Source organism: Pholcus phalangioides, unplaced genomic scaffold, assembly GCF_987345545.1.
Source record: "Pholcus phalangioides strain wild (caught in Gottingen) unplaced genomic scaffold, Ppha-v1.0 ptg000008l_1, whole genome shotgun sequence".
Lineage (NCBI taxonomy): Eukaryota > Metazoa > Arthropoda > Arachnida > Araneae > Pholcidae > Pholcus > Pholcus phalangioides.
In genome coordinates, this window is record NW_028301601.1 from 27,136,406 (window position 1) to 27,155,490 (window position 19,085).

General features: G+C 35.4%; 1 protein-coding gene across 1 annotated transcript in view; it reads left to right on the forward strand.

Annotated features, from left to right (window-relative positions):
- LOC149084130 (very long chain fatty acid elongase AAEL008004-like) overlaps positions 1–8,640 on the forward strand; it is a 54,333-nt gene extending 45,693 nt beyond the window's left edge. Inside the window, exons 6-8 of the mRNA XM_089234472.1 lie at positions 1,701–1,806; positions 4,828–4,964; positions 8,088–8,640. Coding sequence (XP_089090598.1) covers positions 1,701–1,806; positions 4,828–4,964; positions 8,088–8,279 — 435 coding nt within the window. The 3' untranslated portion in view covers positions 8,280–8,640. The remainder of the gene's footprint in view (positions 1–1,700; positions 1,807–4,827; positions 4,965–8,087) is intronic.
- The last annotated feature ends 10,445 nt before the right edge of the window (positions 8,641–19,085 follow it).

The following is a 19,085-nucleotide window of genomic DNA, read 5'->3' on the forward strand; positions in this document are numbered from 1 at the left end:
AGTTTTTATTTCTAGAAAATTTTAATGATTTTTATTGACATTTTCAATTATATTACCAGGAACATTGTTTTTCAGTTTCTTGCGCTTCTGAAATAGTTACTGAAACTCATATTGTATGAACCAAGGGTTCATAATTGATAAATAATACGATTGACAATGTTACTTGCAACTGATAAATTATTAAAAAAAAATGCAAAAACTGCAAAACATAAATAAAATAAAATACACTCCGCACTCGTTATAACGACTGCCTGTTGTAGCAACCGTTCAGTTATCCCTTTTAGAGCATTCATATTTTATGGAATTTTCTTGTGTTTAGATACTCAAAAATGCATTCCTTTCGTTTCATTTCATAATTCATTTCGTTTGAAGTTTTTCAGCCGGGATGTTGAGCTGTGTATTCATCTTCACATGTATCATATTATTTCCAGAATTGCATTGCTAAATTTTATGTAATAGATCACATTTTACCCGGGGCACTTTCTCATGGAAGTGATTTTGACCCCCCACCCTCGAAATTTCAACTTCAAGTGCTGCCCTCTCATGAAAAAAGTTCAATACTTCTAAGTACAATATTTACAGAGATATTCGAATTCGAAAATTGGAAGAAATTTGGGAAAGAACCTCGTTAAATCGGAATCATACCTCTATACAACGGACGGTTGATGAGATAAAGGCCGTGCTAGCACTTACAGGACACCATGTATCAAGAGTTACCAACACTACGTTTGCTATGAATGAATAGCATTTGAAAATATTCGATTAATTAATCAATTGAAAGATTTTGATTAACCAGTTGAAAATTTTAATCGATTCCCAGCCCTAGCTATAATGAAATTTCGTTACAAAGCAATTCCAGATTCTTAAATTGTTCCTATGGAGAACTTTCCTCGGGAATAATAAAAGTTTTCGTTAAAACGAGATTTTCGCTGTAACTATGTTCGTTATAACAGGAATCAAGTGTATAAATGCTCAGTTTTTTCAAAGAATTGCTCTCATAATTATCTTAAACCGTTTACTCTTCATTTACTGATATTACTGAATTTTCAAACTGCACTCCACTTTTAACAATTAAAACCACTCAAATATAAAGCAAGAGTAACTGATGGCAATCAATCAGATACGTATAATGAATTTTTCAAGCAAAACTAGACGACTGAATTTTTGAAATTAGGCATTCACAATAGATTTATTTCACTGCTTTCCGTGATTGATAATCAAAAGTGCGATAAAATTAAAATTATGCAAAGCTAAAACATACCTGTAAATGAAATGGGTAAAACTGGAAAATTAGGTTGAAAATAAATTAAGTAGCAGTAATAATGCAAATGAAGAGCCATAATTTATCAAATTTTTTCCGTGTGTTTAAAGGTAATTAAAAAATAATCGATTCACGTGATTATACACGACACTGTTTCTCTACTTTGGAATAAATTTCATTGAAATTACAGAAACTGACTCTCATAAAAATTCCTAAAAATATAGATTACGGAATTCTTTTAAAAATATATGCAAAAAGAATATTATTTGGCACATTCACTATTCAAATATTTCATTGATATCATTTTTATTTTGCCTGCATTTTTTCAAATAATTATTTATTGTCTTTTGACTTAATGTCGTTTCTTTGATGCGTTTGTTGAATTACAAACAACATGTTGTTTCTTTGAATTTACTTATTTCTTTGATGTGTTTTGCAGGTATTTTTTGTGTTGAGGAAGAAAGACAAGCTCATCACGAACCTCCATGTTATACATCATGCTATCTTACCAATATGTGGTTGGATATTTTTTAGGACAGAAAGGAGTAAGTTTCATATTATATGTTTGTCGATGTTGTTTCATGTAGGATAGAAAAGTAATAAAATCGTAAATTTCATTCACTTACGGACAGCTCTTGAAGAAATAAAGCACCTGCACTGGGCATGGTAAAATACACACAAAGAATGTAAAAAATCATGGTAAAAAAGCAGCTACAAACACAAACATATCCCCAATTACCTATTTAAAAGTAAAGAGGTAGAAAAATGAAGTAAAAAATATAAGTAACCTGATGATGAAATAAATAGAAAGAAAAAAGGTGAATAAAAAATTAAAAATATTAGAAATACTAAAAAATAAAAATGTAAAATTGACAAAAAAAAAGTAAAATTAAAGCAAAACAGCTGTTGGAAACATCCCTTAAGTAGTGAAAACACGCAAAGATCGAAATTTGGCGTTGATGAATTGCATATTCACTATAATGCCCATTGATAGAAGTTGTAACATTCAGCATATTTGCTTGAAAGTTATCAGCCTAGTCCACTACGAGACCGTACACTACGTATAACTTCGTACACATTTGTTCACGGAATTTCTGGTGAATTGGCATATGTAGGAACGTTGTTGTATGTTTGCGTGGCCTAAACGTATTTATGTTGTCAAAATTACGTTTATTTTGCGTTTTATTGGTGCTGCCATCTGTTTCCTATATTTCGTGAGGAAATGGAAAGTGCTCGAATTTTTCATGCCATGTTACAAAATATTTTCAAGAATAATTTTTTTCAAGGTCAATGACTTTTACTTTTTATTTTTGTATAACTAATTAAAAAACTTTGCGATAGTGAATTATTAAAAACATAAATTTTCTAAAATTATTTCTGCCTTAATTTTTAATTTGAGCCGAACCATAGCAAATGCCAATTTATTTGGTTCACAAGAAAAACGGACCCAGGAAACACTCCCATACCTATCGATGTAGCGGCCGTGGAACCAGTAAGAAAAGTGAAATACCTAGGCTGTATTCTGGACTGGCCAATGCCTTTTGGTCCGCAGATTGACTGTCAGGAACAAGGCCACCCAAGCTCTAAGCATGCTCTCCAACGTGACATTTCCTCAAGCTCTTCTCTCTTTAAAGAATAGTCACGTTATATAAATCTATACTTCGACTAATTATGACATATACAGCCCTGGTCTGGGCCTACGCAAGTCATACAACATGCACAAACTACAATCTCAACAAAACAAGATCCTAAGGTCACCTGTGAGGGCACCTAAATTTATACGTGTAGCTGACATCAGGAAAGAGAGAGACCTGGGTATACCCCTTATATACTGGATTTCATCAAGGAGCTGTCTACAACCCACTATGACAAACTACAAAACTCTGAATATGGCCATCTCGATGAGATAATGGATTACGACCCATGACACAGAAAACAATATACAATAGGCCAAAAACGGTATTGCACACTGACTGGACACTCTACTGATAAAGAAAATTATGTTTTCTATTATTATTTTTGTTATAAATGTTTTAGAGAAAAAAAAAGCAATATAAAAAAAGAAGAAATTAAAATTTAATTTCTTCTTTTTTAAAATTTAATTATTAAATTAAAAAAAAATTGAATTAGAAAAAAAGGGGAATAGATTGGAGAAAAGGTATATTTATATTGTGCATTTCTATTTTTATTGTTCTGTATAAGTCATCCTATTATATCCCATTTTATCTACTTTTCCACTGGTATATTGCACTCATTATTGTATCCGTATGTGTTACCTGTATGTATTATATGTGTTGTATGTGCTTTATGATTTTTGTCTAACAACGATTTTTGAAACGAAAATATAATTTAATTTTTCCCCTAATTGTGATCTCTCGGAGCACATACTGCATTTGTACTTTGCACATGACGTTGAACTGGATTTTTGTTTACTCTTCACACACTCATGCTTTACACATACATACATGTACAAACTTGTCTTTCTCCTTCACAAAACCCGGTTCGTCCTTGTCAGAAAACTTTCCTGGCACAGGGGTACAACAAAAAAACGGCGACTTGACCGCAGCTAAAAATTGCTACCGCAGGGAGTCCCCCATCGAGGGGTTAACGCACCAACCTCTCGATGAGTATATAAAACAAGCCTGCCGCTCGGAATCGGCAATAAATTGTAGGTCCCGGTCTAATTAGCCCTCGTGTGCAGAAAAATGACCGTGGTGCGACAAAAATGGTCAAATGGTCCTTCACAAAACGCCTCAGAAAGGCTATTTATTTGTAAGTCGTCAGACAGCTTCATTGGGCTGGGAAACGGCCGAATGAATTGAATTCTGTTTTGTTCTGTTCAATTTGAAAATAGAATCTCCAATCCACTGTAAATGGTGCTGTATAATTTCACAGGAATTGTACGTCTCGTTTTCGTTCTTTTTCTCAGAGAGTTTTAATAAATTTATGTGAGTTGAATTTCGCTAAATCATCATAGAATTGATTCAGAGGGACTAAAATTCAACACCCTAATTTTTGCAAATCAAATGAACCCTAAAGAATTCCAGATGAAACTTTATGTGGAACCGCCCCTTTCAAATCTTAAAATCAATCAGCAAATATTCAAAACACGAATGCGAACCGATCTACCCGTTGAAAAAAAAGTCTCGTCATAGAGCATCACACCTTTACAAGGATACAATTACTCGATCATTACACTTTACTCATAGTTAGAAAAATTGATGGTAGCACTACACATAACAAGTTTTACGCAGAAACTAACTTCACGTTAGGTTCACAACACGTACACGAACATTCCAACATGTACCGATGAGTTAGAAGTTCCGTAGAGGAATGCGTACAATGGCATGTGTGATTAAGAGTAGTTGTATATTAGTATATTTTTTTTTCAAGGGAAATAGTCCTAAACACATGGAAATCATTCGCATGTTTGTCTTTATTGAGATTCTTATGAATCATTTATGAATTTAATCAAACTTAATATAATTAATGTTGGACACTGCAAATCAGTAATATAGTGATAAATTCAGAAATTTTGCAATACACGAAAATTTATCCTTTTCCAGGTGGATTCCAAGCCTATCCCATCATCATAAACTCCATCATTCACATCTTCATGTACAGCTACTACGGGCTCGCAGCCATGGGCCCAAGTGTCCGTAAATACCTCTGGTGGAAACGATACCTCACAATGATGCAAATGGTAAGTTGAAAGTACTTCATTAAATTAGTACTAACATCTATTACACGCATTATAAATTACTATTATACAGGGCAATTCAGAATTATTGGTACAAAAAGAACACGTTTTCTTGTGATACTGGGATTCATTTATTTCGCGCATATTAGCATAATGTGAAAGGTTAATTCTCAAAGTTTTGATAGGCAACTCTGAAAAGCTGCAAGCATTAGAAATGCTGCAAGTTTTGGTCACAATTGTGTCAGCATAGCCTGATATAGAGTTCTTTGAAATCCATATATCGATCAGATAATTAATTCATCCGTATGTGGGAAAAATGTCCGTAGACATTTTAAAAATTCATAAAAACCGGAAAAATAACCGAAATATAGAAAAAAATGGTTTGCAGGGAAAAAAATAACAAAAACAGCCGATAGGTGACACTGACGTATACAAGTCGAAGAAAAGATACGCAAATAACGAACAGAATGCCTCCAAATCGTTTAGTACAGCAGTATGTGTTCCACATGACCACCACCACAGGGCATAACACATTGCAGGCGAATCAAAGCTTTATCTTTCGCATTCAGCATCCTTGTTCATATACACGGTATATAACGGTGAACTGGTTGTGGATTAGGAGCGTAAGTTCTTATAACCGGCTCATTTGCATATTGCCAACAAAGTCGCTCATACATACTAGCGCCACTTATCGGCTGTTTTTTTTTCCTGTTTTAAATAAATCCCCGTGACTTAGCGATGCTAACCTTGCCAGCGATGTTATTTTTCCGGTTTTTATGAATTTTTAAAGTTTCTGCGGACCTTTTGCCCACCCTTTATTAAGAAATATTTATATAATAATAAATATATTATATGAAGTATTAATGATTTAGAAAGGTGATGTGTGTGCTAGCAAGTTTAGTGATCCGCGGGGAAGTGCGCGTCCAGTCATTTAAATGATCTGGAAATGTGCCAAGATCCACTCAGGTGATGTATAAAAATCTCGGGGGTAGCTTAAATGAACTGCAAATGTGTCGCGGGCCGCTTAAGTAATCTATAAGTATTCTGCGAGCCACTCACGTAATCTGCGAATGTATCACAAGCAACAAAAGTGAACTGGATGGCCGCGGGTCGCTGAAGTACTTTGGAAATTTCTTGGGGTCGCTTAAATGATCTTGATATGTGACGTTGGCAGCTTACCTATCTGGTGCTGACTTCTCATTTCTTTTGAAATCCCAAGTCGCTGTCTCCAGCCCTTATGTGCCACTGGGCACACGTACAATTTTCCTCCCTCCCTGGTCATTGGGTTCAGCTAGCAATTTTAGCCAAATGGCTTTTATGTTACATCGACCTGATGGCTGTCTTCATTGGGAGAACGACGCGAGTGATTGATACTTGTGAGCGCGGGGCAGGGGGGGGGGCGCTACTATTAATTTTTTGCTAATTTTTCAGACACAACCCTGCCTCTTTTGAGGTAACAGAAGTAAGTTGCTTTGCATCAGTGAGCGGTTCTATCTATCTGTCTGGTGCTGAAGTATAATTCGGAAATGTGCCCCGGCCCACTTGAGTAATTTCATAATCTTTCGTGTGGCACTATAGTGGTTTCTTTATTTGACACGGGCAACATCAGATGATTCCGAGGGCCACGTATGGCCTGCGAGTGATGGGTTGAGCATGTATGATCGAAAGTAATAGATACTCCCAAAGAGTAGTGAAAAAAAATCAAGGTGTTGAAATTTTTGTACATTTTAAGTGCACAGTAAGCTTTTTATTTCGCTTGTGCTTTAGTTTTGAATAACATTTTTAGTTCACTTATAGTGAACCGTCGAAGTTGAAAGCTTTTGAGCGTTGCCAAATAAAACTGATATATAAATTATAATATATTATTATCATTATTATTACATTATTATAGATATTAATTCTTTGTTTTTCCTTACGCCAATAAAAGAAGAAAAAAGATCCAATGTTATTAATCACATTTTTCAATAGCATTGTCAACTGAAGTAATTTATGCGAATATAAAAAGTAATTTTTATAAAAATTTTAAGTTGTTGCTTTTCCATGCTGAAGTGTACTTTAGAATAGGGATCTATAACCCTTCCTCAACATTGAAGAATCTACTATGCTCGATATTTGAGTCAGATTTTTTTCTGATCGAAACCATTCAATTATTGATACGTAGTTGTTTTTCAGAAAGTAAGGTAACAAGAGCTCTGATGGGTGCATACATTTTCACGTGTTAATTAAATTTACTGTCCAAAAAAGACTGCGCGATCACAGCTTTCGAACCCAACCGGTAGATAGAGCGCAGTTGTTCGTAGCGTGCCGAAGTCAAGTCTCGGTTAGAAGATGGAGGCGTTGACGAAAACGTGATCGGCTATTGAAAAGTATAAGAAGTGTTATAAAGTTTTTGCGTGTAAAGAAAACATCCCGATTCATGGGCAGCTGTTGGAAGTGTACGGAGTCAGGAACACAGGTGTGGGTTTTGGTGCACAGAATTCGATAAAGGCAAACCAGGGCCGCAACTAGGAGGGGGGGGGGGGTAGCAGGCGGGTCTTGTTTCCCGGGCGCTGGACAGAAGGGGACGCAGAATGCACCCTTTAACTAACCATGATAAATTGCACTATATGCTATACTATATATGCCAATTCATACATGTATTGTATCATCATGATATCGGGGTACGATAGTGAAATTTGTTCATCATTATATTGGGCTCAGACTATATATCCATCATACATACTAGACTCATTTGGGATTTTTTAATTTTTTCAGATTCACCAATTACACTAGGTTAGGATATTATGCGTGATCACAGATAAGGACAATAAATTTCAAGTATTTATCAAATTTACTAATGACGATTGGGCATTATGCATATTCACTGGTAAAAGTGATAAATTTATCAAACTTACCAAGACGACTGGTAATAATGCATAATAACCGATTTATCATACTTACCGTAACAGCTACATGAATTGGGCGAAATGTTCCACGGACAGGTAGAAAATTCCCATGGACTGGCACCGGTCCGTGGACCAAGGATTGAAGAGCACTGGAAAAGTTTATTCTATATTGAGAATAAATGAAGTTAATTATAATTATGATGTTGCGATGTCTATTTAAAGCATTCTTTTCTAATTTCAGACTCAGTTCATTTTGATTTTGCTCTTCGTGGTTGTCGTCATGCCATTGATGGGATGCACCACGGCCAAGTCCAGCATAGTCATCAACATCACCGCCGCGACGTTCTTCTTCGCACTTTTCTACAACTTCTACCAGCACACGTTCAAGAAGACGACCGCCGCAGCCGAGCCAGTCAAAGAAAAATCGAGCTGAACGATCAAATACGAAATGTCAATCCAAGAAATACCGAGAAAATTGGTACCGAACATGCAAAACACAATCGAAAACGTTACAAGCATCTTTCCAAATACAGACACTTCTGGTGTAATTTTCGAGACGGGACGTCTAAAATATGTATGTCTAGCAATTGCTCACATATATTATACTAATCACTGTTGTAAATTTTATTTCCTATCTGCTTATCCTCCGATACATTCGGACCGGTTCTAGTAAATATCCAGTTTGTTTACGCTTTTATTACCGACTACTTATCGTAGTAATTACATTTCCTCAGGATTGTATATTCCAAAATTGCCAAAATGTTGTTTTATTTTCCTCATGGTCAGTATGCGATAAAAAAGAATAAGAGCATTATTGCAATATTAATTTATTTTAATTTCTATATACGCAGTATCACATAATTTACTCAAACAAGGAATACAAGTATGTTATCTTGAAATTCCCCGATCGAAGCTAGGGTTAACCAAATACAATTAAAAGTCAATACCTAGTATTAAAACTAGACATTTAAGTAAATCGGATTATTTAAGTAAATCTTTCAAATAAATCCGGATACAGTACATAAAAATATCTAAGAATCCCTAAAACTTCTATAAGAATTAAAATATCGTTCAAAGTTGTGATTATCTGTAATGATCTCGGTTGCCTGAATAAACTTGAGGAATTTTATAAAATTCTAATTTTGGAATATTCCGGTGAAATAAGCATGATGCATTTTTTGAGTTGCGTTGAAATTGTGAAGCATTCATATCATTTCATATACCTGAAAAATTACCATCGAATAGGTCAGCGATGGATTTTTAGTAGTTTTTATATACACTGTCTGGCCTTAAAAAATCACACACTCCAGCACATTGTTGGATCACTTTTGACATGAATTAAATACGCATTGGTGGTGTAACTAATTTAATGGGGTCATTTTGATACCTCAATATTTATTTTCAGCCAGACTTCCATCAACGTTTCCTTGGTGGATTCCATAGATAAGTAAGTTCTCTTTAGTGAATCCCATACATAAGATCTTCTTGGTGGATCCCATAGATAGGGTCTTCTTGGTGGATCCCATAGATAAGGTCTTCTTGGTGGATTACATAGATAAGTTCCCTTCTGGTGAATTACATAGACTACCAATTGGATTTGTTAGAGGTCATGATAGATGACAGTCTAAGTGCTCGAATGATGACTTGTGCACCACCAACCAAATTTTTTTGTAGCTTGGATTTGTCTAGAAACCAATATTAATTTAAAAGAAGAACGTGAATTTGGAATCAAATACATTTAGGCATCGTTATTCTGGAAAATCCCATCGCCTTCAGAGAAATTGAAATGTTATTGCTTTTTTTGAGCAATCGGGCCTATCAATTTATAAATAGCACAAGCACAAGAAAAACACTCCGGAAGCCAGTCCAAATATTTGTTAGTAAACATCGTCTTTAGAGAAGAAAATGCCCATTTATAGGTAAATATGATAATTAAATATCCTTAATTACTCAGCAGACTTCATTTTAATGCTGACCCTAGTCCAGAACAACAGAAACAACCCCAGATCTAAACACTTCTTTCCGAGTCTTTGCGCAGTATTTGAAGTAAAATATTTTAACACCTTATTTTTTAAGGCAATGTATATTAATTGCTTTTAGGACAGTTAATTTTTTTCTGGGATATCTGTTTGTTGGAGTGTATAAATTATTTTCTGTGTACCTGGGTTATGTGAATATCAATGTCTGTAAAATGTTTGAAATATATCACGCAGTGTTTTATAAGTATCTCTCTCTGAATAATATTTTATGAAAAATTCACATTTTTTCGAAGTATTTAAACGTATTTTTGAAAGTATTGGCTGCTCGAGCTCAGTTTCTGGTACATGTTCAGTAAGGATTCTGGAATTTAATACCATATAGAGAGAAGATTCATCATGGTATTCATGTATTAAAATAAAGGTAATAATGTATTAAATAAATAAGTCATAGGGAATAAGACACCATTGTTTTATTGGAATTGTCATTCTAACCTGGAAAATCAGGAAAAGTTTTAAAAGGATATTTCACAATAGTAACTCCCGATTGTAGTCCCCATGAAGCAGATTAAAGAACTGAAGCTCTAGAGAAATTAATAAATTTTTTTTTTAAATATTTAATTTACAATTTAATATTTAACTTTAAATTTAATATTTTATTTACAATATATACTACAATCATCATGTCCTTAAAAATGCAGGTTGAATTACTAGTACAGTAAATATTACTACAACCATCTCATTTACAGGAATCAAAACAATTTTCTTGCATATGTATACTCATAGAGAGAATTCGAGCTGAGATGCGTGAGGTCAGTGACTCAAAGAAGTATAGTGCACATATAATTTTCTTACATTTATGTAACCCTTTATATCCGACTTTGTGATACTAATACTAATAAGAATAAAATTATATATATTAAATTGAAATAAAATTATAAATGTAATGATAATAATAAATAGTTATCATGTAAATTACTTGGTAGGTCATTTTAGTTCTAATTAAAGACAAAAAAAAAATATATTTTTTGAAAATATAGTAGTTCAAAACAAATTATCTAATCTGGTACTTAATGTATTGTCAGGATATAAAGGGTTAAAACTGTATGAACAAAATAAGCACATTTTTAGTTTTAATCAATTTATCAGCTGTCAATTCCTTTATTTTAGCCCATTTACAGCTCCGCGGAGACATTTGCTCACATCCGAAATGAGTTCAGGCACCCGCTAAAATTTCGGATAGAAGAAGTGTTTCTGTTTTATTATTATTATTATTTTTGTTTTGTTATCCAAAGTGTGATTACGAGTCGAAAAAGTACAAGAAATAACTGATAACTTTTTCATGTATTTGTTTTTGAATGAATGTAAAAAAAAAAAAGTAAGTGATTGATCAACTACACGAAGTGTTTGCTAATCTGTACAGAAAGATTGTTGAAAATCGCATTTGTAACCTGTTTTTATTTTTATTTTATTCTCATTAAGAATTTTTCTTTGTTATTATTTCTTATATATAATATATATATATATATTGCTAGCGTATGTTCTTTTGCTGTTGAATAAATAAAACAACTTGAATGACTTGTTTGTCCTTTATTTGGTTTTCACATGAGCATTAGAAAACTGCATTTATAAAAATGTTTAAACACAAACTCACGGCTGTATACCGTTCTTCTAGAAGAAGATATTTCAGAAGAGAAAAATGTTCAGGTGAGATACAAATCTATTCTATAATATAAAATCACAAACAAACTCGAAAAGGGCCTGTTGCTAAGCAACCGAGTGACGGAAGTGGGTGAAATTTTTGAGTGACGGAAATCTGTTACGGAAGTCGGTTTCGATTTTGGGTCAAATATTCATTTAACTATAGCACATATCGGGACCCATTTGACCCATCGGGACCATGTTATGTGCATGTACCAAGAGGCTCCTACATCCTACAGCAGAGCCCTTAGGCTGGAATTTAGATTTCGAGCCCCCAAACCAGCTTTTCAGGGGCCCCTCTGTGATTAATTTATAGTGTGAAAAATCAAAAAGTGATAAGAATCGTTGTGGCCCCTGTCAACCCTTCCTTTGTGTGGGGGGAGGTCCATGCCGAGAGGTATATATATGTATAATATACACACACAACAGCAGTGCTCCCAACACAGGGTCGGGGTACCCGGGGAAGATTTCACGTATAAGTAAAAAGTTTTCATTTCCAGGGGCCCTTGATGGATCTCATTGTTTTCTTGCTGCTTTAACGTTGAAAAATTTCGATAGCGGAGGCAAAAGATATATCCAGTCTGGGGTCCCACCAAAAGTATGCGAATTAGTGTCCCGGGTAATTGGTTGGGGGGTCCTGGATTTTATTCGTTGGTAAAACGAATACAAATGAAAATTTTTCATGGTACTCGCTCCGTGGGATGGCCGACAAGCTTCCAAGTCGGGGCCCATGTTTACAGGTTTCATTTTGGGTGCCCTGGATTTTATTTGTTGGTAAAACGAATACAAATGAAAATTTTTCATAGCACTCGCACCGGGGGATGACCGACAAGCTTCCAAGTCGGGAGCCCCCATGTTTACAGGTTTCATTTTGGGGCCCTGGACGAATCTCATTCTTTTCTGTTGTAGAATTCGCAACAGCGGAAGCCCGAGATAAAGCCAGTCTGGGGCCCCACCAAAAGTATGCGAATTGGTGTCCCGGGTAATTGGTTGGGGGCCCTGGATTTTATTCGTTGGTAAAACGAATACAAATGAAAATTTTTCATGGCACTCGCTCCGGGGGATGACCGACAAGCTTCCAAGTCGGGGGCCCTATGTTTACAGGTTTCATTTTGGGGGCCCTGGATTTTATTCGTTGGTAAAACGAATACAAATGAAAATTTTTCATGGCACTCGCTCCGGGGGATGACCGACAAGCTTCCAAGTCGGGGGCCCTATGTTTACAGGTTTCATTTTGGGGGCCCTGGATTTTATTCGTTGGTAAAACGAATACAAATGAAAATTTTTCATGGCATTCGCTCCGGGGGATGACCGACAAGCTTCCAAGTCGGGGGCCCTATGTTTACAGGTTTCATTTTGGGGGCCCTGGATTTTATTCGTTGGTAAAACGAATACAAATGAAAATTTTTCATGGCACTCGCACCGGGGGATGACCAACAAGCTTCCAAGTCGGGGGGCCCCATGTTTACAGGTTTCATTTTGGGGGCCCTGGATGAATCTCATTCTTTTCTGTTGTAGAATTTGCCACAGCCGAAACCCGAGATATAGCCAGTCTGGGGCCCCACTAAAAATCTGCGTATTGTGTCCCCGCTACTGGATGTGGGGCCCTGGATTTTATTCGTTGTAAAATTGATAAAAATGAAAAATTCTCACAGGCAGGTGTCCGACAAGCTTGCAGGTCAGGGCTTCATGGAAATGTTGGCAGGTTGTAATTCGGTGCCCCTGAATGTATCTCATTGATTTTTGTGGTTTAACATTGTAAAATTTGCAACACATCGGTAGCCCAAGATATATCCAGTGTGGGGCCCCACTGAAATTCAGCGAATTGAATCTGGGGACCCCCATGGGGAAGTTTTCTGGGGATACTTGATGAATCTCATTTGTTTTTTGTTGCTTTATTATTATTTTCATTAAAATTCGCTTCTTCAGTAGGCTGGTGCTTTCACACGTCCCTTTCCCCTTTTCCATAGCACGCTGATGAAGTGGGACGAAATAAACAAGATATGGCCGGGAGAGAAGTGGGGGGGGGGGGGGGGGTTGGCCACCAAAGGCGGCAGGGGGGCAGAGCCCCCCTACTTTGTAATAAATTTTAAAAAGTATTTAGAAAAGAATTTATACATCGACATTATCCTATGAGATAGTTTAGATCATAGTTTTCCAACCTTTTTTGTCCCATCGCCCCCTTCAGAAATTGTTTTCTTCCATCGCCCCCCAACGCAATCTACCCCATAGAATCCTATTTTAAATCCGTAGCTTCTACCGCCCCCCTGGGACATTCCATCGCCCCCCAGGGGGCGTTGACGCTACGTTGGGAATCACTGGTTTAGAATAGCTCTCTAAAGCAGAGTTGGCTAATCTTTTCTCAAGCCACAACCGATATTATTTTCGATGCGCGTGCCACTATACGAATTTTAACACGCAGGCCATACGTCCCGTTTTACAGGTAACGAGCATTCTTTTCGTTCCCAAGAAATATTGTTCGGCTTACTATTATTTTCGTAAAAATGTTCAATTTGTCACTCTTCTCAGTTCGAAATTGTTTCCTATATTCGAGTCATAAATTGGATTATCTAATGTAGATTGTGTATGTACGTGATGTATCGGTAGATGTTCATCTTACCTACATCGTGTTGGGCATAGACACCTGAACCTGAGGACTAAGGTTGCTTTTCTCCCCTTCCCAATGAACTTGAAAAGAGGGGAAATAGAACCTTCCTCCGAGAATTCATAAATATTCAATGTGATATTGTATCTTCAATGCATGTCCCCCATGCGGACGATCCTGAATATCGTACACGTGGGACGTCCAGCAAGTATGTCCTAAGCTGAAAAACTCAAAAAGGAAACGCATTGATTAGAAAGTCATCACATAATTATCATTTTAACACAATAAATGCGGGTATATTGCGCCGCTGACGCATGCGTGTAGAGGGCGTTGTTTTTTGTGAATTTATCATACAGTAGAACGTCTATAAATCGTATTTATATGATACTCGCTGTCCCCACTGCAAGCCTACTAAATACGTACTTTAACGTCTCACCCGTGCTCAAGTGATAGATTGCGAGAAAAAAAAAATTGTAAAAGTGCGTAACCCGGCAACAATGTGTAACGAGTGCCTACCATACTAAATATAGGTTTACAATCTACGAAATCATCATTCTTAAGAAAAGAATTATTCAAAAGTTTGAAGAATTTCCCTTATTGTAAAAAAATTGTAATTTTTTTAATATTTGAAAAACATTCGCGTGACACCCCTGATACCATGGCGTATCACGTCTTGTGGTACGCATGCCACGGGTTGACCACCCCTGCTCTAAATGATAATTCACATTCTCATACTGACGAAATAATCGATTAAATTTCCACTGTTAGTAAATTTCGAAATTCATAATTTATCCATGCAGCCCTTTAACCTCAGCTTTATCAAAAACTGATTCCATTCACTTTTCTGAAATACAGTACTGATTCCATTCACTTTTCTGAAATACAGTACTGATTCCATTCACTTTTCTGAAATACAGTACTGATTCCATTCACTTTTCTGAAATACAGTACTGATTCCATTCACTTTTCTGAAATACAGTTTTCTGAAATACAGTACTGATTCCATTAACATCTCAAATCTGATTAACACTGATGAAATTAAGCAAAATATTACAAGAGAAAGGCACGTATTCTCTGGATTGATGCCTTCAGTGTCATTAGATGTCTTATTCAGATTTTTTTCATTAATTTCACTCTTTATACGCATTCTCTCATTATATCAACTTCATTCATGATATAAAGCTGATTTCATCATCATATTTTTTTCATTTTGAACAAATTTCGTTAACTTAATTTTCGGTTTCAAAACAACTTCATTAAGTTTAGTCTTAGTTCAAAAATAATGCCATCAAGTTTACTGTTTATTTAAAACTAATTAAATTATTTCATTAACTTCACCGTTGTTTGGAATTAAAAAAAAATGCTATTGGAAATTTATACCATTAATTCGATTTTTATTTGCATTTGATTTCATGAGCGTCATTCTTTTTTCAAACTGATTTCATGAATCAATTTTATGTTTTGTTCGTAATTAAATCCGTGAATTTCATAGATGTCTTCTTTCATTATTTAGTCCACGAATTTCATCGAGGATTTTAAAAGTTTAATTTTATTCAAAATGTTCATAGATATTAGGCTTAGGGATTTAATGAATTTTTCAGCTGATAAAGCTTTTCGCTTGATCGATGGTGATTTTTAGAAAAAAATTAGAATTGAGACAAATTTATTCAATAGTATTGACTTTTAGGCCGGGATTACAATATAATAGTTTGATAAAAGGCGTTTTACAAAATTTGAAAAAAAACCCCAATAATATAATTACATTCACTCAAACGTAACTGGTACGCTTGTTGGGTGGATTTTCAAGTTTCGTAAAAAAACTTTTGTAAAACTTTTATAGTGTAATTTCGGCCTTATAAAAGACAAAACTCTGATCTAAAAACGTTAATTCAGACATCTATTAAGTATATAAAACTAGTTTTTACTTTGTTCTTTGTTCGAGCCAATCATAAACGTACGTTAAGGTTCATTTAGTTTTGATGTAATTTGCTGAAATTTTTAAAATTACCATACACTACTTATAAACATGAAACAAAAGTATATGAAATATTTGTTCTCATGACAAGAGAGAGAGAGATCCTAAATATCCTAAATATGAGATAGTGGCCTGTGGGTTCCGACTGAAATTGGCAAACAATGCATACCCCTGAATCATTTCTTAGCCATCCTGGACTAGTAGTGCGATTTTCGCCATGGTTGTATATGTTATTATTTTTAAACTACTTAGAGTTCACTATTACCCATATTGGTTCAAAAATCCGTTTAGTCGTGAACCCGAGTTTATTGCGGCAGAAACTATTCTCAAAAATCGAGGACGTTCTATTACTAGTACATACGGATGGATAGCAGTGTCATCTACTGAACTACAAAAGAACTAGTTTCGAATAAAGTTTCATACTCCTATCAAGAGATGTCACTACAAGCATAACTTTTGTCAAAAATTATAACTATAAAGCTCGGATTTTTATGACGTCATATTTTTACTGCAACTAAAAGTGACCATACGTCCCGTATTTGCAAAAATAAAAATATTTATTTCACATATTTTTTTTTTTTTAATTCACTGCAATTTAAAGTTGCGCTTCATTTCCCCCGGGTAACAACTTTTTTGCGATTTTAGCTCGATTTGGCAACTTTGCTTACTTTTGGCATCATTTTTGGCGATAATTAGCCATGTCCCGTATTTTTCTGGAGCAAATATCGTCAGCCAAAAGCAACTCATAATTTAGGCATTTTCGAGAAATCAATCGTACTTCAAGTATTTTTGAGCAATCAGTCTACTTTTAGGAATTTTCAAACGATCATATTTTTTTGGTCATTTATCACCAAAAGTTTGATCTGTAGGCCATATGTGCCAATCCTCAGGCTTCAGAAATTGATAGTTTATCACGTGATAAAATATTTCGTTACGAACAAAAAACATGACGTACAAATAAAAAGAAGCACTAGGGATTTTTTTATTGGAATTTGACGGGGAGTGACCATGTGACCCGTTTTCACAGGACACTCACATACTTTTCGCCATCCCAATCTTTTATTTTATAAAAAAATGTCCCGTTTCTTTTTCTGTATCTTCACTGAAGCTTACTAGAATTTTTTATCCTCCTTCTGGCCCTTCCCAAATTCAGAGAGTAAAAAATCAACAAATTTGTTCTTGAAGTTTAGTGAGAATATTTGAGTACCGATGATGCTACTTCCTTTTTTTAAAAATATGTCAAAATATTTCTAGTACAAAAGTTATGTAATGTGCAACATTGCTATTCAGCTAAAGTGAGAGTTACCGGGACTTGCAAAAACAAGAAGTCAGCTTTATGGCAAGGATTCATCAGATATTACTCTATTTGTTTTCGAGTTTTAAAAGACATTTTTACTACGTGGTTTCTTCAAATGTTCTTTAGAATAAACTCCATTACAGCAGTTTTCAAACATTTCAAAGTTTTCTTTCCAAATACTAGTTTCGGCATAGCATCCAGAAAATTCAATTCCTCAGTATTTTTCGGGCCGAAAAAATACCATCTCTTAATACAAAAACGACAAATGGGGCGAAAATTGCTGTAGTTAGGTAATGGACCCCACATAGGGGGGCTGACAGGGCTCTAGCCCTGGGCCCGGGACGATTATCATAATTTTTTTACATATTTCATGCTATAAATTGCCCCTACAGAAGGGGCCCGTAAAAAGTCTGACCGTGGGGTCCGCAAAAGGTCCCAGCCTACAGGATGTGGGGACCATGAATAAGGGAGGCTGCCGTCTCCACTCAGCACTTCACGCTACTAATGCGTGTTATAAGGAATTGAAAAGTATGTCTCTGGTGTATTGGTCACCGCAATTCCCCGCTATGCAAGGGGACCCAAATCATTTTACTTTCGAAATACCAGTTTCGGCATTTAAAATCCAGAAAATTCAATTTTAAAGTATATTTCATAATTTAATTTTTTCAATTTCTTGAACATTCTAAAAGAACAGTGAGTGTTTATAACGTAAATGTGGTTTTCATTTGAATTTTGAGGTATAAGATAGTTTTTAATTAAAAACCATTTGAATTTTTTTAAATAGGTAAATCGATGCATTTACTGTGTGTGTGTTTCGTTTTTAGTTTAATCAGATAAGATGTGTCAACTGAAAAAGAAGATAAAATAATGCGGAAAAAATCTCATAAGGTAATGCTTCAAGTTCATATCTTATCCGAGCCCTAACTATAACAATATTATGTACTACTGCAGTGTACTGGCGTCACTTTTTGCGCATTAGTGTAATTAAAACTTTCCTTTTTTATATAAGTTATTAGCGGGGCTCTGCACCCCCCCCCCCCTTCTCTTCACACCATATCTTGTTTATTTCGTCCCACTTCATCAGAGTGCTATGAAAAGTGACATGCCAAAGCACCAGCTTAGCGAATTTTAGCGAAGAAGCGAATTTTATAATGATAAAGCAACAAAAAACAAATGTGATTCATCAAGTACCTCCAGAAAACTTCTCCATGGGGGTCCCCCGACTGGAGCTCTGTTGTGCCACGAAAACTTTTGACTTGTATTCCTTTTACCAATAAATGAATTCCAGGGCCCCCAATCAAGGACCTAGGAAACAATTCCCAGAATTTTAGAAACAATTCATCCAGTGCCCCCCAAAATGAAACCTGGCAACTTCCACATGGAGCCCCTGACCTGGGAGCTTGTCGGACATCCGCTCTGTGAGGGCCACGAAAAACTTTTATTTATATTTATTTTAATAACGAATAAAATCCAAGCTCCCCCACGAACTTTTTTCGTGATTAAATGCGTGATTTGGATGTCAATTTGAGTATTTCTCGTACATTTTAATGAAATTATTCGATTATTCAGATACAGGAATTTTGTAATTAAAATATCGTTATCCTCGACTATCAGTTTTTTGTATTTTAAAAACAGTTTTATACGAAACTGCTGAGATTTGTGAGCTTCATAAAAGGGCCTGAGAT